Source organism: Vulpes vulpes, chromosome 5, assembly GCF_048418805.1.
Source record: "Vulpes vulpes isolate BD-2025 chromosome 5, VulVul3, whole genome shotgun sequence".
In the NCBI taxonomy this organism is placed as follows: domain Eukaryota; kingdom Metazoa; phylum Chordata; class Mammalia; order Carnivora; family Canidae; genus Vulpes; species Vulpes vulpes.
The window spans coordinates 83827816-83845431 of NC_132784.1; the positions used below are offsets into that span (position 1 = coordinate 83827816).

The 17616-nt window shown below is 45.7% G+C and overlaps 1 protein-coding gene across 5 annotated transcripts in view; it reads left to right on the forward strand.

Annotated features, from left to right (window-relative positions):
* The window catches only part of CD44 (CD44 molecule (IN blood group)), an 87616-nt gene extending 70425 nt beyond the window's left edge, over positions 1 to 17191 (forward strand). For 4 of the 5 annotated variants that reach the window (XM_072759111.1, XM_072759112.1, XM_026012849.2 and 1 more), the window contains 5 exons: positions 594 to 800; positions 3425 to 3490; positions 7110 to 7181; positions 9175 to 9253; positions 16242 to 17191. In XM_072759111.1, the coding sequence (XP_072615212.1) occupies positions 594 to 800; positions 3425 to 3490; positions 7110 to 7181; positions 9175 to 9253; positions 16242 to 16446 (629 nt within the window). In that variant the 3' untranslated portion in view covers positions 16447 to 17191. The remainder of the gene's footprint in view (positions 1 to 593; positions 801 to 3424; positions 3491 to 7109; positions 7182 to 9174; positions 9254 to 16241) is intronic. The other variant, XM_072759114.1, reaches the window with a different exon arrangement.
* The last annotated feature ends 425 nt before the right edge of the window (positions 17192 to 17616 follow it).

The window sequence follows — 17616 nt, forward strand, 5'->3', positions numbered from 1 at the left end:
TTTATAATTGGTGTAAAGGTCTGAATTCTATCACTCTCTGTTTTCCTTTCATCAATAATATTATTTTGCCATTCATCCTCTGGACATATATCCATGGTGCTTGTGACTAAGAATCGGTGCCCTTATGGCAAAGGAAAGAGTAATCTAAGCCTCGGGGCTTTGAAACCTTGCCTTTACGATTCCCTTTGCAGGGAGCATGATTTTACTTTTCAGTTCAATAATGTGTTTTCTCCACTTCATCAAAGGCGGGTCTAATTGAGTAAGAGCTCCAGATTATCTAGTACCTGAGTTGACTTCAAGGTCACCGTCGCAGCAGCATAAACCTAACTCTAGTAATCCAGGCAGACGTTGCGACAAATGCCTCTCCTGGGTGTTGAGATCACCAAAATCTCTTCCACTGAGGAATGTCCAGGTGGTGCCAATCGCAAAATATCGCTTCGGTTCAATAGTAGAACGAACTGTACTGTCTTTTGCTCCGTACTCATGAATAACAAGTGGAAAGCTTTTGCAGCACTAGCATGTTCTGAAGACAAGCACCCGATGGGTGGTGGCCTCACAAATGTGGGCTCACCATTGGTTCCACGTCCATACAGATAGAACTGATGGTAGAGGTGGAAGAAAAGGTGGACATCTTCCCGAAGACTCAGCTCCTTCAGTGGAAGCTTCTCCTTCTCACTCGCCAGCCACAAATGAATACAGGACCCTCATCCCAGTGACCCCCGCTAAGACGGGGTTCCCTGGAGTTACTGAAGTTAATATTGCTGGAGATTCCAATTCTAACGTTATTCATTTCCTTTCAGGTAACTTGGCCGTTTGCTATCTGGTTCGATTTCCCTAGAGAGTGACACAACGCGTACTTTCGTACTACAGGGGGGCGGGGGGGCGTATTTTCTGTGCGGGCTATGATTAGACTGATTTGTCAAACGGGAATGACCTTTATCACAGGTCCTCATTCCAGTCTCCATTTATTTTTGTGACTTGGTTGTCATGTTAGGATTTCTCTCTTTGTTCCTAATCTTGTGATATATTAATTTGAACCATAGGAAATTAACGTGTTTGTAGGTCAAAGTAGTTAAGTGTTAGCAAATTCATTTGATTCAACTCAGATATGCTACCTCATTAGTAAGGTTTTACCCAACATGTGAAAAATTTCCATAGGCTAAAATCTTTTGCTCTGAAACTATCATCTTTACTGGTGATGGATTGGTGAATTTTACTGTCGGTGGAGGGCTCGTGGCTAAACCTGCTTATGATTCACACTTCAAACTTTATGATTTAATCTACTAATAATGCATAGGCTTGATTTCTCGTGTTGTAATGGCAAAGAGATGACTAAAGATGACTCATTCAATTAAGTTGGACACCACCTAAAAGGAGAGTGAGACTTCTTTTCTCAAATACCTAGTCTCGCCTACTTCTCCCTTTCTTTGCTCCTCCATTTGCATTAAGAAACTTACATTGAAGGAAAAAGAACTGGACATAACTACTCTGGTTAAGAAATGAGAATCGCAATCTCTTCTCCCCATCCCAGTGATTCAAGTGCTTCTTGCCACTCAACCATTGAATTATATTAAAGATTCATGATTTTAAATATATATTTGTAGCCAGGTCTGTCTTCCCCCCCCCCAAAAAAAAAGTAAGTTTTATGAGAACCCAGTAGATAAAACAGATGACATCTGTGATGCTCTAATTGATATGGGGACAGAAGACTCAGGATGTCACATGCTTGGATTCTTGCCTCTGGGCTGCTCACCCAGAGCTTCCTTTTCTAGGCAGTTTTTAAAAATACTAACTTTGGTGATAGTAGGAAGACATAGCCCCTTACACCCTTTGGTTCTTTATCCAGCATGGTTCTGCCCTCAGTTATTAAACATTCCAAGTAGCATTGTCAGTTTTCTTTCAGAGAAATTAATCTTAGACCACTGCCTTGTTTCTCTTGGCAAAATAAGGACCGTTATGAGATCAAATGAATTTAAATTTTAAATGGCAGTTTTAAAAGTGATAGTATTATGAAAGGGTCACATAACATATTTGTTAGTAAATAAAATGCTTTCGACAAAATTGATATTCACATATGCAGATTCCTTCTATATTCCATGATCAAACAGATGGATTTTCTGTGGTTATTCCTGCACTAAATGATTAATAAGTGATTCAACTGTCATCCTTAGTTTTCCTCCAAGCCACTCAGGTAAAGGTTAGTTCTTCCATACGTTTTTCTCAGTCTTGATGCTTGATGTTAAGAACTAAAACATTTGCAGTTGCAGTGGTGTGGTGGTGGTGGTGGTGATGATGACGATGGTGGTGGTGGTATCGGGGGTGCTGGTGTTGGCATTTCAGCAAATGCTGTTTTCAAGTACTCTAAGTAAAGAACAAAACAATCTCTCTCCTCTGTACAATTACACAAGGGATTACAGGACGCTTACCTCTGCCTTCTCTAACCAAGGAAATGGTGATGATCAGATTTCTATATATTCCTTACAGGTCTTCATAATGGGTGACGGTAATCATTTTATGAAACCATTGTCCCTTTTTGTTGTCATCGTTGTTTGTCTTGTTGTTTTGTTTTGTTCTAAGATTCCAGCATGTTGGAAGTGTATGGGGAAGAGAGAGGAGAGCGGGGAGGGTTGTTTCCATATGTTAAATTTACATATGTTTGATTTGACCTATGGACCCAGATCTTAGCAATTCATGAGTCTGTCTCAATTGAAAACCTTTTGGTGATAGACATCTGGGGAGATGAGATTATGTTAACTCTTGATGTTGAAAATTCGGATTTAAATTTTGAAAAATCTTATTTTTTATTATTTATTTTTATTCTAATAACCAGGTCCATATTTTTTACATGTTAGAACCCATCATATTCCTTTTTCACTTATCTTCAAACTCCTTTTCTCTACATAAGCAGTTGACCTTTCCTTTGAATTTTTGCATAACTCAACACCAAGATCTTGCACACCAAAACCATTTTCTATTTCCTCCCTCAGAGAAAACTCCTTAAGTGGCTCATGCTCTGAGTCAGAGAGTACACACACTCCCAGCGATCACATCTGTATAATTCAAAGCATTTAGTCTCTATTTCAAAGACATAGTATCAAGTTCCAACTCAGACCTACAAAGACATCATAATAGAGTGTTAATGCTCTTAGATTTCTACCAGAACCACACTTCCTGTGGTCATCCTGGATGGTCTGTGCTGCCCCAGTTTATTTAATTTTGATTAAAGCTCTAGCGTACTTACCAGTGGATCAAGCAATGAACAGTAATTCATACCATGGAGCCACTCAAGGCTCCTTGCCACTGGTTTTCTGGTGACCTTTAAAACACTAAACTTGGTGATAAGCTGTCTGAAAATGCAAAAGTAAGGAAATGTAAATTGCAGTGGAATACCCAGTAATGAGCCTTTTCTGCTTGCTCCTCACAGAAGACCAAGACTCATGGGTTCACCCCAGTGGGAGGTCCCATACCACTCATGGATCAGAATCAGCTGGTAAGTTTGAGCTACTGTAGTCATTTGCTGTTATCATCATTGAGCCTACTAATGATTAATAAAGTATGAGTCATTGTCTCAAGAAGAGTGGTTCTCAGACTTTCTGAGCATGCACCACTATCACGGAGAGTGCTTATTAAATCACACTGCTGGGCCCTATCCTTAAGGTTTCTGATTCGGTAGGTCTGAGGTGGAGCCTGAGCATATTTATTTCTAGTAAGTTCCCTGGTGATACTGACACTGCAGGGACAATGCAGAACTACTGTGTTGGAGAAAAGTCTTCCATGTGGAAGGATCAAAAAGAATTCAGGCAGGGTCTCAATTGAGCATGATATTAAGCCAGTTTGATTAAGAAAATGGGTCTTGGAGTAAGAATGGCCTGGGCTTGATCCCAACTCCTCCACACACTGAGGATGTTGCTTTAGGGATTTGAAACTCAGTTCCTAATGATTAAAATTGGGATAATAATTGTCGCAGGGCATCGTTTTAAAGACTAAATGATGAAACCATGTAAAGCATTTAGCATAACCCCCAGCACATGGCACTGTAGCATCTAATGAGAATTTACTGTGTGCTGGTGGTGTCATGTGAACACTTCACATAAACTAGGGTGGACCACATGACACTGCCATTTTTGTAGGTCAACTGTCAAATACCCATGATTTCATATGGTTCATCTAATATTACTTTATTTAATCATCCTAAAACCCTGTGACCTATGTAAGTACTATTTATCACCCCTGTATTACGGACGAGGACACTAGGACTCAGAGAGGGCAAGTACCTTGGCTGAGTTGACGTGACTGGTGAGTTGAGTGGTGGAGCCAGGTTTCAAGCCCTGAGGTCTCATATTGCCTCTATAAATATGTTCTGGAGAAAACACTCCATAATGACCATAATTACTGCCAGGCACGTATTATTAAATGGATAAGTGTTTACTGTGACTCAGATCACACCCCTGGAAACATTACTGCAGGCAACAAAAGTCTGACATGAGGCAGGTTTACTTGTGACCAGTATCACTGGGACCACTGAAAGGTCCTGCCGATATGGGTGGCCCTGATATTGTCAGTGTAGGTGATCCCATGAAAACCAGGTAATCCGTCCGAACCATGGTCTTCCCTTCATGCCCAAGTCAGGGTTGCAGTTGCCTCTAGGTCTAAAGGTTCACACACTTAAAGCAAATACGAAGACGGATATTTACATGGTGGCTTGGTAATAAGCTTTCACGTAAGAGCACAGGATATCGGGGTTCATTAGGAGTACTTCTAAAGCAAAGACCAAAGTCTTGGCTCTCTGAGTTCCTTGGGTGGGGCATCTGGCTTTTCCCAAGCTCTTAGTAAAAAAGGGGATCAGCCTTTCCCTTTCATTCCTAGTAGAACAGGGATCAGCGCACCTGCCTCGGTTACCTCCCAGAGTTCTTGGGAAGAACGTGAGCTATCAGGAAAACAAAAGAGTTTGGGAAATGATAGGGAGTTATTATCAAAACGCATGCTCTCTAAAATCAAGAGACCCTGGCTACTCCAGGCGTGGTCCTTGGACATCTCCTAGGAGCTGGCTGGAAATGCAGAAGCGCCAGCCATCGCAGACCTACTGAATCAAGGTCTGCATTTTAACTAGCCCTCCTCCCACACTGGGTGTTTTGTATGTGCACTGAAGTTTGAGAAGCTCTGTCCTAGACTGTTTTTCTCACAGTCGAGGCCAGTTGAATTATCTCTGTGCACGCGTCTCAGGTTGGATTCTCATCTCCAAATTACAGTGTCAAGTGTCCGTCTTTGCGGGGCTTGCTTTCCCAGCCGGCGCTCCCCTGGCTGGATTTGTAGACCTCTAGGGTGCAAGGTGAGGCCTGCCGTATCTCGTCCATCTTCTTTTGCTTGAAGTGAGAATCAGGTGGGCGGGAGCGGTCTCTTTTGTTTGACTCCTATGCAGGTGTGTATTGTTCAAGTAGGAGGTTTCATCTTGTTGTACACACACCCAGATCTTTCCTTGCTGGGAGCGCTTTTTTTGAAAACCAAAATAAAGAGATTATGATCCATTAGTGGCCTCCTTTTCAAATATCAAAGGCTGCTATGAGTCAGAGAAAGACCAGGGAGAGTGCCTATACCACTTAGATGGTTTTCAAGCCCAAAGACCTCCAGTGTAGATGGCCAACATCCCATGACCCATGCAGGTAAAGACGTGCCAATGACCAAGGGCCCTGGGGGGCAGCTAGGAAAAGCACCTTGGACTCCTTCTGAGGTTTGCCAAGTACAAGGCCAGTGTCAAAGTGGCATGAGGTGTGTGGAATGGCCAGAGATCTGGTAAGAATGTGTTTTGTTCCATTTTGAGTTTAAGGAAAATAGCAGTTGGCCTATCCAAAATAAACCACCATCATCAAAATTTCACTCTCCACCGTCTGAAGTTTGGCCCTCCACAGACATCTTCATTTAATTCAAGCCTGTCCATCTCCATCCATTGCTTAGCCACGCAGACTGCCCTGATTTGCTTTTTCTTCCCTTGGTAGACTTTAGAATTTTGTAGTGGGCTCCCCATTGGTAGGCAGGAACAAGTTCCTTTCTGTGGGATATTTTCACATTTTGTTTTGAAGCCAGGGAGGCAGCATAAAAAACACAAACAAAAAACCCAAGCTTTACCTTAGGTGAGTCTCCTCACGAGATGTCTTAGAAGTTTCTTTTAAAACACGATGCTTCCCTCATTTTGATGAGCCTCCCAGGCGGAGCTGTGGATTTTTTGTCTTGTGACACGTCCTTCCAGTTTGAGATGCTTCATTTGTTCCCTTACTTTGTTTTGTGGCAGTAGAAGATATTTATTCCTCTGAAAACTTGGCATGTTTCAATAGCACATTAGCAAGGGACTCCAAGAGGGTGATTTATTCCTGGACAGAAAGGGCCTTTGCCCCCCTAAATCCTTAATTCTTAATATTTATTTTCACATCTGTGAAGACACTGGATGCGATCATTAGATTTGCTTTGGACTTTCTGGAGCATTTGAATCGTCTAGGGATCTTCGTTAAAATGAAGATTCTGATTCAGTAGGATTGGGAGGAGGCCTGAGATCCTGTTTTCCTAGCAGGCGCCCACATGATGCCTGTGCTGCTGGTCCAGGGACCATCCTCTGAGTGGCAAGGTCCTAAATCAGAGCTAGCACGGAGCAACTACACCCAGTTCCCATTCTTGTGTGCTTCTGTACACCTCTGTGAAATTATGGTGAAGTGGATTTTATCCTTATCCCTATTTTCTGAATGAGAAAGCTGAGACCTGGAGAGGGTAGCTTGACTCAGCAGAATGTCACTAGCAAGAGGTGGAGGCGGGACTTGAATCCAGGGCTGCCGGGCTCTGGAGCCCAAGGTCTTAAACACCACATAGTGCCGCTGGCGAGAATTCTCATGTTCTTCATGAAAAATGACATCTCCAGATGTTGGCCTTTATCAAAACAACTTTTCTGGGGAGGTATCTCTCGTGTAACACTTTATAAATATCTGTGGCTTGGATCTAGAAAATAGCTTCGCAGTGATGCAGAACAGAAGAGAGGTTGGCCCTGCATGCTGTTCTGTAAGGAACTCGTAGTTGTGCATTCCAAACTTTTGGTTGAGAGATGTTGGTTTTTTTTTCCCCCTTAGGACACTCAAGTGGAAGTCAAGAAGGTGGTGCAAACACAACCTCGGGTCCTATGCGGAAACCTCAAATCCCAGGTAAGTTTCAAACTGTGCAGGACAAAAAAAAAAAAAAAAGAGGATACTGAAAAAGCACATTCTTTGCAAGCTAAAGAGGAATGAGAGCATTTGGTAGGAAAGAATGGAACTTTCTTTCTTCCGGGTCCCCAAAACTGAATGAGCTAACCTTCAGACCTGTCCCCTGCCCGTCCCAAAGAGGTGGCATGTGAGTCGCTAAAGCTTCCTTCCCATGGCAATGATCCACCACCCAGGGGACTCTGTGCCACACCCCAGGTCCTGCCTCTCTCGGCCCGGTTTCTCCTTTATGTCTGGGCTGGGGGGCGAAGCATACAGCTTTCCTCTCCCATTGCAGGCAGTGAGGAGCTACAAGGGCCGTGTGTGGGGGGTGACGTAAGAACATTCTTCTGGCCCCAAACTACTGTTTCTCAAGGGACAGTCTTTATGGATCCAGACAGAGGAAGGTGTCTGAATGAGTCCCAGCGCGCTCGGAGGGCTGGGCCACCCTGCTCTCCTGAGCACCAAGATTTAAGGCACTTGAGGCAAATTCTTTATTTGACTTGGGCTCAAAACTGAGCATTTCTAAGGAGTGGGATTACAAAGAAGAAAGGGTTTTCCTAGGGTTGTAAATTCTCTTTTCAACTTTACCCTCTCTTCAGAGGCCTCCGAGCTGAGCCTCCCTCTGGGAGAGGGAAGAATGTAGGGGGCACCTCACCCCCTTGCCTCAGCTTGCCTGAGCACAGCTGGAACGGGAGCCAGTGGGAGAGGGGGTGGCGGAGAAGCAATCTGTAATGTTCTTCCCAGCTCCAGTGAGAGTGAACGGGAGAGACCAGAGCAAAGGATAAAATGGGTCCACCTGCCTCCACCTCCCTCCCCAAACTCACCTAACCAGGTGGAGGCCAGGCAAACGCGGTCCTGAGCAGGACAGGGGAGGAAACCCAAGACTCCCAAAGGGGAAAGGACAATCCGTGCCTCCCTATCCTTCTTGGTGCTTGAGCTCCAGCTCGTTGCACAGATAGACAACCCAGCTGGCAAGAGAATCCATCCACGTTGCCAAGTCATATTTTCATCCTCTTACAGCTTGATTGTAAAACCTGTGTCTAACATGTCAGCAGCCCACAAGTGATACACGATAATTGGAGACATTTGAGAGAATGCAAACCAAAGGACCAAAGTGTAAATCATTTATTAGCTGCCTCACCGTCCCGAAATGCCATGGTTATCATTTTCATAGGTGTCCTTCCCACCATTTTAAAATGTAACTTACATACAAAAATGGAAGTAGGCCGCACGTGCTGTTTAGGAAACCACCACCCCTCCCAGCTGGTTGCCCACAGCTTCGAACATCAGTAGACCTTCTTCTCCTGCTCTCGCAGTGCAGAATAGGGTGGGTGTACCCTAATTTGTGGAACTGATCCCTTCCTCCCGTATGAGGTTGTTTCCAACTTTTACTATGATAAATAGCGTGGCAATGAACATCTTCGTAACAAATTCTGAGGTCTTATAAATTCCCAAAAGCGGGATTCAAAAGCATGCACATTTAGAAGGAGTTTTGCCAAATGACCCCCCACACACCCAGCTGAACATGCAAAAAGCTCAGCCCTCCGTGGGGGTGTCCTCTTCCCACCCATTGTGCGTGGCCCCCATTTGATTTTCTTAATAAAACACAAGGTGGGTGCTCTTATAGGAGAGGCATGTTCCTTTTGAGGGAAACATAAATTCCCTTTAGTCTCCCTAATAATATTGCGCCAAAGGCAGTTACAAGTTTCTACAGGTCATTCCACGCTTTTTTGGAGACATGCTTCTCCTGGAGGAACTTGAAAATCCTGACTAGTGATAAGAGTTTAAAACAAGAGGCCTGTTGGGCAGACACCTAGAGCAGAGTTGTTCTAGCATTTTCTGCTGGTCGGCAGGGCCACTTGGCCAGACCCATCTGTGGTACATAAAGTACATTTCTGTTTTTACAAAGTGTATTTCCCAAGCTCACAGGTGTCTTTTGGTTCCCTCTCACCAGAGTGGCTCATCATCTTGGCCTCGCTCCTGGCCTTGGCTTTGATTCTTGCCGTTTGCATTGCTGTCAATAGTCGAAGAAGGTAAGGGGGTGCGCTCGGGGCCTTCGCTTTGGAAGGACGTTAGTTCTATGTGGGCTCCATGGACCTGCTACTCAGAGTGCAGCCCTGGCACCAGCAGCCCCAACACCCTGGGAACTTGTTAAAAATGCAGAATCTCAGGCCCTACCTGGATATCTTATATCAGAGTCTGTGTTTTGATGAGATCCCGGGGACTTGTGAGCATGGTACAGTTTAAGAAGCCCTGTTCTGGCACCTTCTTTAGATAAAAGAGACATTGTGATTATTTGGACCATCACTTTTAAATAGTGTTGAATCTTTGGAGGTTCTTAATTTTTTCGGAGTTAAACCCATGGAGATGCTATCTGATGAAAGTTATAAAATATCTCACTGGGGATGGGGGGCACCTGGGTGGCTCAGTGGTTGAGCATCTGCCTTTGGCTCAGGTTGTGACTCCGGGGTCCTGAGATCAAGTCCCACATCAGGCCCCCCTGCAGGGAGCCTGCTTCTCCCTCTGCCTGTGTCTCTGCCGCTGTGTATCTCTCAGGAATAAATAAAATATTAAAAGAAAAAAAATATATATATATACATATATATCACTGGGAAGGCACAAAAGTATGCACTCCTTCATTGACTGATTAAACAATATTTAGTAAGTGCATTCACAATGCACAAAAACACCATATAAAGATCTAGGCATTGGTCATCTCCTTTAGCCTGTCTGTGGCCCATGGAACCTTCTAGAACGCTTACCTGAAATAGGTGTTGGGTATCTGTGGTTTTTTATTGTTTGTTTGTTTGTTTGTTTGTTGCAATGATACTAATTTATATTTTCTGGAAACTGTAGTTGAAAGGATTCAGGTTGTTGCTTAGGAAGAGCTCCCCAACAGTAAGGTCTATGAAATGATGAAGAACTTTCCTTAGAAGTGTCTGACTAAAGACAGTCCAACTGGGCATGGGATGTCTTCATATCCTCAGAGGTCCCTCTCTCTCCTCACCTCAACCAAGGCCTGTCATGTTGGAAATTATTTAAATAGTACTGGGCCTGACTGAGCCAGTGACCAGGCTCCAGATGTAACGCCACCTAAGTGAAATAAGAGAAAACCTCATTCTAGCAACTGAGGACATGAATTTTGACAGGGCACTCCAAAGGGTGAGTCTAAGTTTCCTGTTCGAGATGCTCTAAAGGTGCACTGCTTTCCTCTGAGCGTACGCAGAGGAACATTCAACCTTTTATAAATGTCCCTGGAACTTGCTTCCTACAAGGTAAAAGAATCCTACTTCCAAGTAGGGCTCCCTTTATTGTATCACTAGATCATCTAACAGGCCAGAAGGGGCCCCTCGGTTGGGGAGAGGACCCAGAGAACATGCTAGAATCCTTCTTGTTGGCTTTTGGACATCACCGGCTAATTCTCAGGCCATGTGTCATGCATCTGCAGGATCTCTGATTATCCGAGGACATCAGATAGTGTCACTTAACCCTGGTGCAAGTTAGGGCTACACCAAAGTCAAATAGCTGTTGCTCTATATATACCTCTGAGAGAATAATAAAAAAAATCACTCATGATAGCCAACTGTATGAGGAATGAAAACTAGGAAAAGAAATCTGAAAGACCTCCTAGAAGGCTCCTGTGACGGGATGGAAAGAGCTTTTTGTTTGGCCGATTTAGATAATGTGGCTTGAGGGAGCCCTTACAAAGAGTCTTTATACTTTCCCTCAGCCTTCTGGTCTTCTCTTAGGTTACTTTTGCTCAATGACAGATGAATTTCCAGTTGTTGGAAATGAGTCCTTTTGTTCCAGGGCCTAGACTGCACCCCTTCTGCTCGCCTATCCAGTCCATAAACTTTGCACACGTCGTCATAGAAACATTGGCCCCAAATGCCGTCCATGGGGGCGATTCCTCCGGGAAGCATCTCAGCTGTCCCCGAGAGCAGCTGGAGTCTGCACAGCGGGGCTGGTTTTCAGCCCCCCACCCCGGTTGCCCCCCACCCTGCCAGCCCGGGGCTGCACACCCTCAACCCAAGACCAGCGGTCACCCCGGTGACAGGCAAATAGGGACATGCGAGATCCAACACAGCGAGGATCTCACCAGGAGAGTAGCTGCTCGGACGCCCTGAGTGACCACGTGCTGGTTTGATAATCAAAAACACATTTGCCACGCAGCTGAGGGGTGGCTAAGGGCTGCGTTTCCAAGGCCGCAAGCCCATTTCTAATCCTCTTGAAAGGCTGGGGCCTTTTCCGCTGCAAACGTGACATTTTAGAGAGATCCAGCATCCTATTTTCATGAAAGAAAGTGTGGTGGAAAATGAGGCTCTATGGCCAGCTTCCGTTTATTCAGCAAACATCTTTTCAGTGAGCTCCTGTGATCGCAGCGGGCGAGGGAGAAGAGATTAAAAATGGGAAGGGTGCCAACCCGGCCCGAGGGACCTGGAGGGGCAGCAGCAGTACTGACCGGTTGGATCGGAGTCGGCAGATGTTTATTGACGAGATACTTTGGGCCGGGTACTGGTGTAGGAACTTAGGTTAGAACATGAGAGTGGGTGGGTGAGGGGGCCGCCTGGGTGGCTCTGTCAATTAAGCTCAGGTCATGATCCCAGGATCTGGGATCGAGCCCCACTTCAGGCTCCCTGCTCAGTGGGGAGTCTGCTTCTCTCTCCCTCTGCTGCTCCTCCCCACTTGTGTTCTCTCTCTCTCTCTCTCTCTCAAATAAATAACTAAAATCTTTTACAAAACAAAACCAGGGGCGCCCTGGGTGGCTCAGCAGTTTAGCACCTACCTTTGGCTCAGGGTGTGATCCTGGGGTCCCGGGATCGAGTCCCACATTGGGCTCCCTGCATGGAGCCTGCTTCTCCCTCTCTCTCTCTCTCTCTCTCTCTCTCTGTGTGTGTGTTTCTCATGAATAGATAAATAAAATCTTAAAAAAAAAAAAAAAGGTGAAAGTGGAGAAGCAGCCACTGAAATGCTGTGCGAGGCCTGACCACAGGCTTCCAGGACAAAGTGATGAGTTGTGCATCGTAAAGATGCTGATTTAGGGGTCCTGCTATTTCTTTAGGTTTTCCCATCCCTGGGATACCCCACACCATCTTTCCTTGCTGTTCATAACCAGGGTCCTTGAATTTCAGCTTTCCAATGGAAATCCTACTTCCTTCCATTTCCTTAAGAGCAGACAGTTGTCTTAGGAGTCAGTTGAGTTGGTAGGTATCGGATGAGGCCCAACAGGTGCCTTTCCCCTAAGGAATTGATCTGATTCATATGAAAAGGAGAAAAAAAAATGTGAGGAGCTTACGAGGGGAGGTTTCACAAGACAGGAATGATTCAGGGATGTCACTATATTGGTTGTACAGAAAAGGCTTTCACCAGGGCTTAATGGGAATGGGAATAATCATCTTTTCTGTGCACCCTGGAGGGCCTTCATTCCCTCCCCTGCTCTGCAGGTCCCCTCTGTAAAACTCCATGGTTTAGAAATGCCATCCTTCTCCTAAGCATCAGCCAAGCTCATCGCAGTCTGTCTTCAGCCAGCCTTGTTCCGTCCTCTGGAACACAGCTGTCCAATAGAACTTTCGGCGACGATGGAAAGGTTTTACGTCTGCACCAGCACACAACCACTAACCACTTGTGGCTCCTAAGCCCTTGAAATGTGGCTGAGTCTGAGTGAAGAGGTGATTTTTGAACCTCGTTCAGTTTTCACTGGCTTGCATTTCAATAGCCACCTGGGGCCGGTGGCTCCCACGTTGGGTGGCACAGCTCTGACCCAATGCAACATAAATCTCTCTAAAGATCTTTAGGGATTGTCAGGCAGAAGAGACATAAAGAGTGGTTGTTAAGTTACTCCCCCAAATTTTCCGAGATAAATTCCTCCATGCCCTGAACGTGTGTTACCTGGTTTCTCACCCACCCCGCCTGCCCACCCTCTCCTGGTGAGACTCCAGGATGGCTCCCTCCCACATCACATGGTCACTGCTCGGCTGATGGATGCCTGAGATTTGAGGAGACAAGGGGCGAAGAGGGGATGCAGTTTGGTAGAGATCTCTGACCTTTGGAGTCAGAGAGTCTAAGTTGCAGATACCCCGTTTATTGCCCTAACCAGCCGCGCGGCCTCAGACGATCCCTTTCACTTCCTGGACTCAGTCTCTGTTTTATATAATGAAGAGGTTGACTAGGCGATTTCTGAAGTCCCCTCAGCTCTGGTGTTCTTTCTGAAAATCCTATAACTAAGGAGAATGGAAAAATGAGAACTTGCCTTTTAAAAGTACTCATGAATCCATCTGAGGTGGTGACCCCATGGAGATTCGGGGAGAATGGTGCTCTCAAAGAGGCATGGGGGCTCCACACCCCTTCCTCGTACCTCGCCCCGTGTATCTCTTCCATCTGGCTGTTCCTGGGTTATGTCCTTTTATAATAAACTGGTGATGTCATGAGTTAAAAGATAAAAGGACTCATTAAGGCCCAGGAGCAACACATACTGGGCTGGTTATTTGTGAGAATCATCCTATCCCCCTGAAGGAACTCAGATAACAGAGACACATGAATCCAAAGGGAAACGGGGGCAGGACAAACCCAAGCAGGGCATTTCTGAGCACTGCAGGTTCCCTGTCACCCACTTTTAAAATCAGCTCTGTTGAGCCTAAAGAGCATGAATCCCCCACCCCACCCACCCAGGCACCAACATTTTTTTTTATGATTGTTAGTGTCTTTTCTACAATATGTCATTCAACTTCTAAAGTACCCATCAGGTCAGCAAATGGGAATTGCTTTAATAAGGTATTTTCCCTCCAAAGAACACCTGAGATACCGTTTGAGAATTTGAAATAAAACGAGCAGACTTCTACCTTCGGCCTCCTGGGCCATCTTCATGGTAAATATAACGACTGCGTGGAGGCAGCCAGGGCAAACCAGCAAAAGCCAAACTCATATGGCTCTGGTTCTATGAACAACTACACGCTTTTTGAACATTTACTGCATTCCAGATTCTGTCCCAAGTGCTCCTCCAAGGCCTTGGCTTCCCCACCCCATTTAGTAAGAGCACTAATAACAATAATAGACTCCCGTATCAGTGCTGGGCTTTGTTTCAAGGACATCCCACAATCCTGTGAGGTTGGTGCTCTTCCTGGCCCCATATTATGGATAAGAAAACTGAGAGCCAGAGAGGTCAAATGAGTTGGTCCAGGCCCCACAGCGATAAGGCCTCAAAACCAAGCCTTCCCAGCCCCTACTCTGCGTGGACTATGCTCATAGTCCCAGCCCCGCAGATGTGCCCCAGAGGTCAAGCAGCCTTCCCTCCACCCCTCATCGAGCATCATGCCAGAGGAGACAGGATCTACCTCCTGTCGAGGAGGTATAATTTCTGTTTCCCCAAATAAGAGATTAAAGTTTATGGCCTTGGCAGTTCTAGAGGGAATGGCCCCTAATCATGAATAATAGAGTCTTTGTCTCTCCGAGTCCAAATATCCAGCGGCAAAGTGAACGATTCCGACTTCATGCTGTTTCCAGATCTCCAGATGGTTGGCAGCGTGAATAGAGCTGGGCAGAGTCCTGGCATCTGCTCAGAGAGGCGGAGATTTGAATATTGACTCCGTCTTCCTAGCTCTGTGACCTCAAGCTACTTATTAAACATTCCTGGACCTCAGTTTCCACTACTGTGTAACTAGAGTAACAGCTGCATCATGGGATTATTGTGAGGCTTTCATGAAGTTGTATTTAAAGTGTCTGGCATTGGAGAGGTGTCCAGTAAATGCCAGCCCATTTCCCCTCGTCCCCACCTTACTCGGTGCCACGAGGCTCTGCAGCTTGGCTTCCATCTGACTTCTAGACGTGTGGCCGTGCCCATGTGACAGGATAGAGGAAACGTTGCAACAGGCTGGGGGTGGGGGGTGAGGCAATGCCCCAACAGCACTAAGACATGGGGACGCAATCAAGGTCATGGGCTTCCATAGGAGACCTTCTGCGTGCGCGTCTTGAGCAGGGTCCTGAGAAGCCTTGTGGCACGGCGAATGCCTTTCCTTAGGGAGTGAACCCCCCCCCCATCTATGCGAGTTACCCAGTGTTAGCCTATGAAAATCAGTATGGCCCCACTCTTCTAGAATAATGTGAATAGGGTTTCCTTTTTCTCAAGCCATCCAGTAATAACCCCAATAAGGCCACCAAAGGGTTGACTGGGAGAGGAAGTTATGGGGCTTGGTTGAATTACACAAATCAGAATGATTTGTAGTCATCATATCATATTCGTCGTTTATCCAAGTCTGCGGGAACTGCTAATGTGCCTAAAAAAGGCAAACATTGGCATTACACAGGATGGGGAAGGAGAACTAGAACTTAGGAATCAGCATGGAAGGGCTTGAATCCCGATTCTTTTATTGCTGGCTGAATAACTGGGATAACTGAATTCTTGGAGCATAAAGGTCTCTTCACCGGCCATAGGGGGACAGTACTAGCCCTGGTTTCCGAGTTGTGACCACGGATTCCCCAAATCCGGTGTGCATCCGAAACCCCTTGGGGGCTTATTCAAACCACAGATATTAAACCCACTTCTAGGCTTCTCCGCCTTAGTACGTGTGGGGTCAGGCTGAGAAGTGTGCATTTCTAATAGGTTCACCGGTGATGCTTCTGTTGCTGGTTCAGGGACACACTCTGAGAAGCACGGATGAGTTACAGTCAGTCAGGTGAAACGTGCTCAGGCTGGCCATGGAGAATGTCCCTGATGGGGCCCCTGGTGGCTCAGTGGTTGAGCATCTGCCTTCGGCTCAGGGCGTGATCCTGGGGTCCCGGGATCAAGTCCTGTGTCAGGCTCCCTGCATGGAGCCTGCTTCTCCCTCTGCCTGTGTCTCTGCCCCTCTCTCTCTCTCTCTCTCTCTCTCTCTCTGTCTCCCCCTGTGTCTCTCATGAATAAATAAATAAAATCTTAAAAAAAAAAAAAAGAAAACACTGTCGTGATGATGCTGATGGTGGTGACGACAGTGATGATGGTTCGAGTTATCAGGGCACCTTCTCATGTGACTTTTTTTGAATCATTAGGTGTGGGCAGAAGAAGAAGCTGGTGATCAACAATGGCAATGGAGCAGTGGGGGACAGGAAGCCAAGTGGGATCAACGGAGAGGCCAGCAAGTCTCAGGAGATGGTGCACTTGGTAAACAAGGAACCCTCAGAGACCCCCGATCAGTATACGACAGCCGACGAGACACGGAACCTGCAGAATGTGGACATGAAGATTGGGGTGTAACTCCCACACTTGGTGACCTTGGAGAGAAATGGCAGTTGGAGACAGAATCATGGCAAGGAGCTGGGACACTTCACAGATGCAATGTGCTACTGATTGTTTCATTATTGGGGATCTTTTTTAGTATAACATTTTCTACTCCTTTTTTTGTTTGTTTGTTTTTTTTTTTGGCGTTTTTTTTTTTAAAGTCAGGTCCAATTTATAAAAACAGCATTGCTTTCTGAAATGAGGGTCCAATGGATAATCCACAAGAATTTGTTCCAGTTCCCAACTAAAAGCCTCCACCCCCTAGGATGTGCTATGGACGGCTTCTAACAGAAGGCACATATACATCTTCTTGATCCCCCACCTTCCCTCCCTTCCCCCTCTCAGGCAACAACCACCTGCTAAGAACATCCCCCAGGGCTAAAAGGGATTGGTCCCTTGGGAGGATATTTGAATGGTACCACATGCCCCCTGCCCCTCCTGCAGCCCAATCCCTGGGCATTTCTTTCCAGTGGGGTAGGGGGTCGGAATGTACTGGTTACACATCCACTTCTACAGACCATCTGGAAATTTTTCAGATGCTTCTGGGAAATACCCAAAAGGTGAAGCTATTTATCTGTAGGATGCTATTTATCTGTTTTTTTGAAATATTAAACCCTGGAGGTCCTTTGATCGATATGATTTTTTTTTTGTTGTTACTTTGTCAGAGGCATAAAGGGTTTAAGCTGATTCATAATAAACATCTGTACTTTTTCCAACTTAACCCTTTGTGCTGTGATCCTTCAGCAAGGTCTGGTCCCCAGAAACTCATCAGGAAGTTGTGAGAAGGTCCTCCTTGAAAGTCTTCATCTCAGAGCCACTAAGCCCCCATTCAGGCTCCCTCAACCAAATCTCAAAGAAAATCAAGGAAGACAGTGCTATTTTATCTCTGGGACTCCAAAGACTTTCTCCTGTCCTAGCACCAGAATTGCAAGGGGAGGAGCCTCAACTGCTTTTATGTGTTAATGGCCACCAGTGCTCTGCCCTGAAAGGCTGGGAAAAGTCACATTACATTGCATGACCTATCCTTTCGTGGCACAGATAGATACCAGTTCATAGATGCTGACCCTGTGAAATGATGTCCAAAAACAATATGAAAGTACCTTTTGAGCTCTTGTAATAAAAAGAAAAGCCAATGGAGATGAAAGA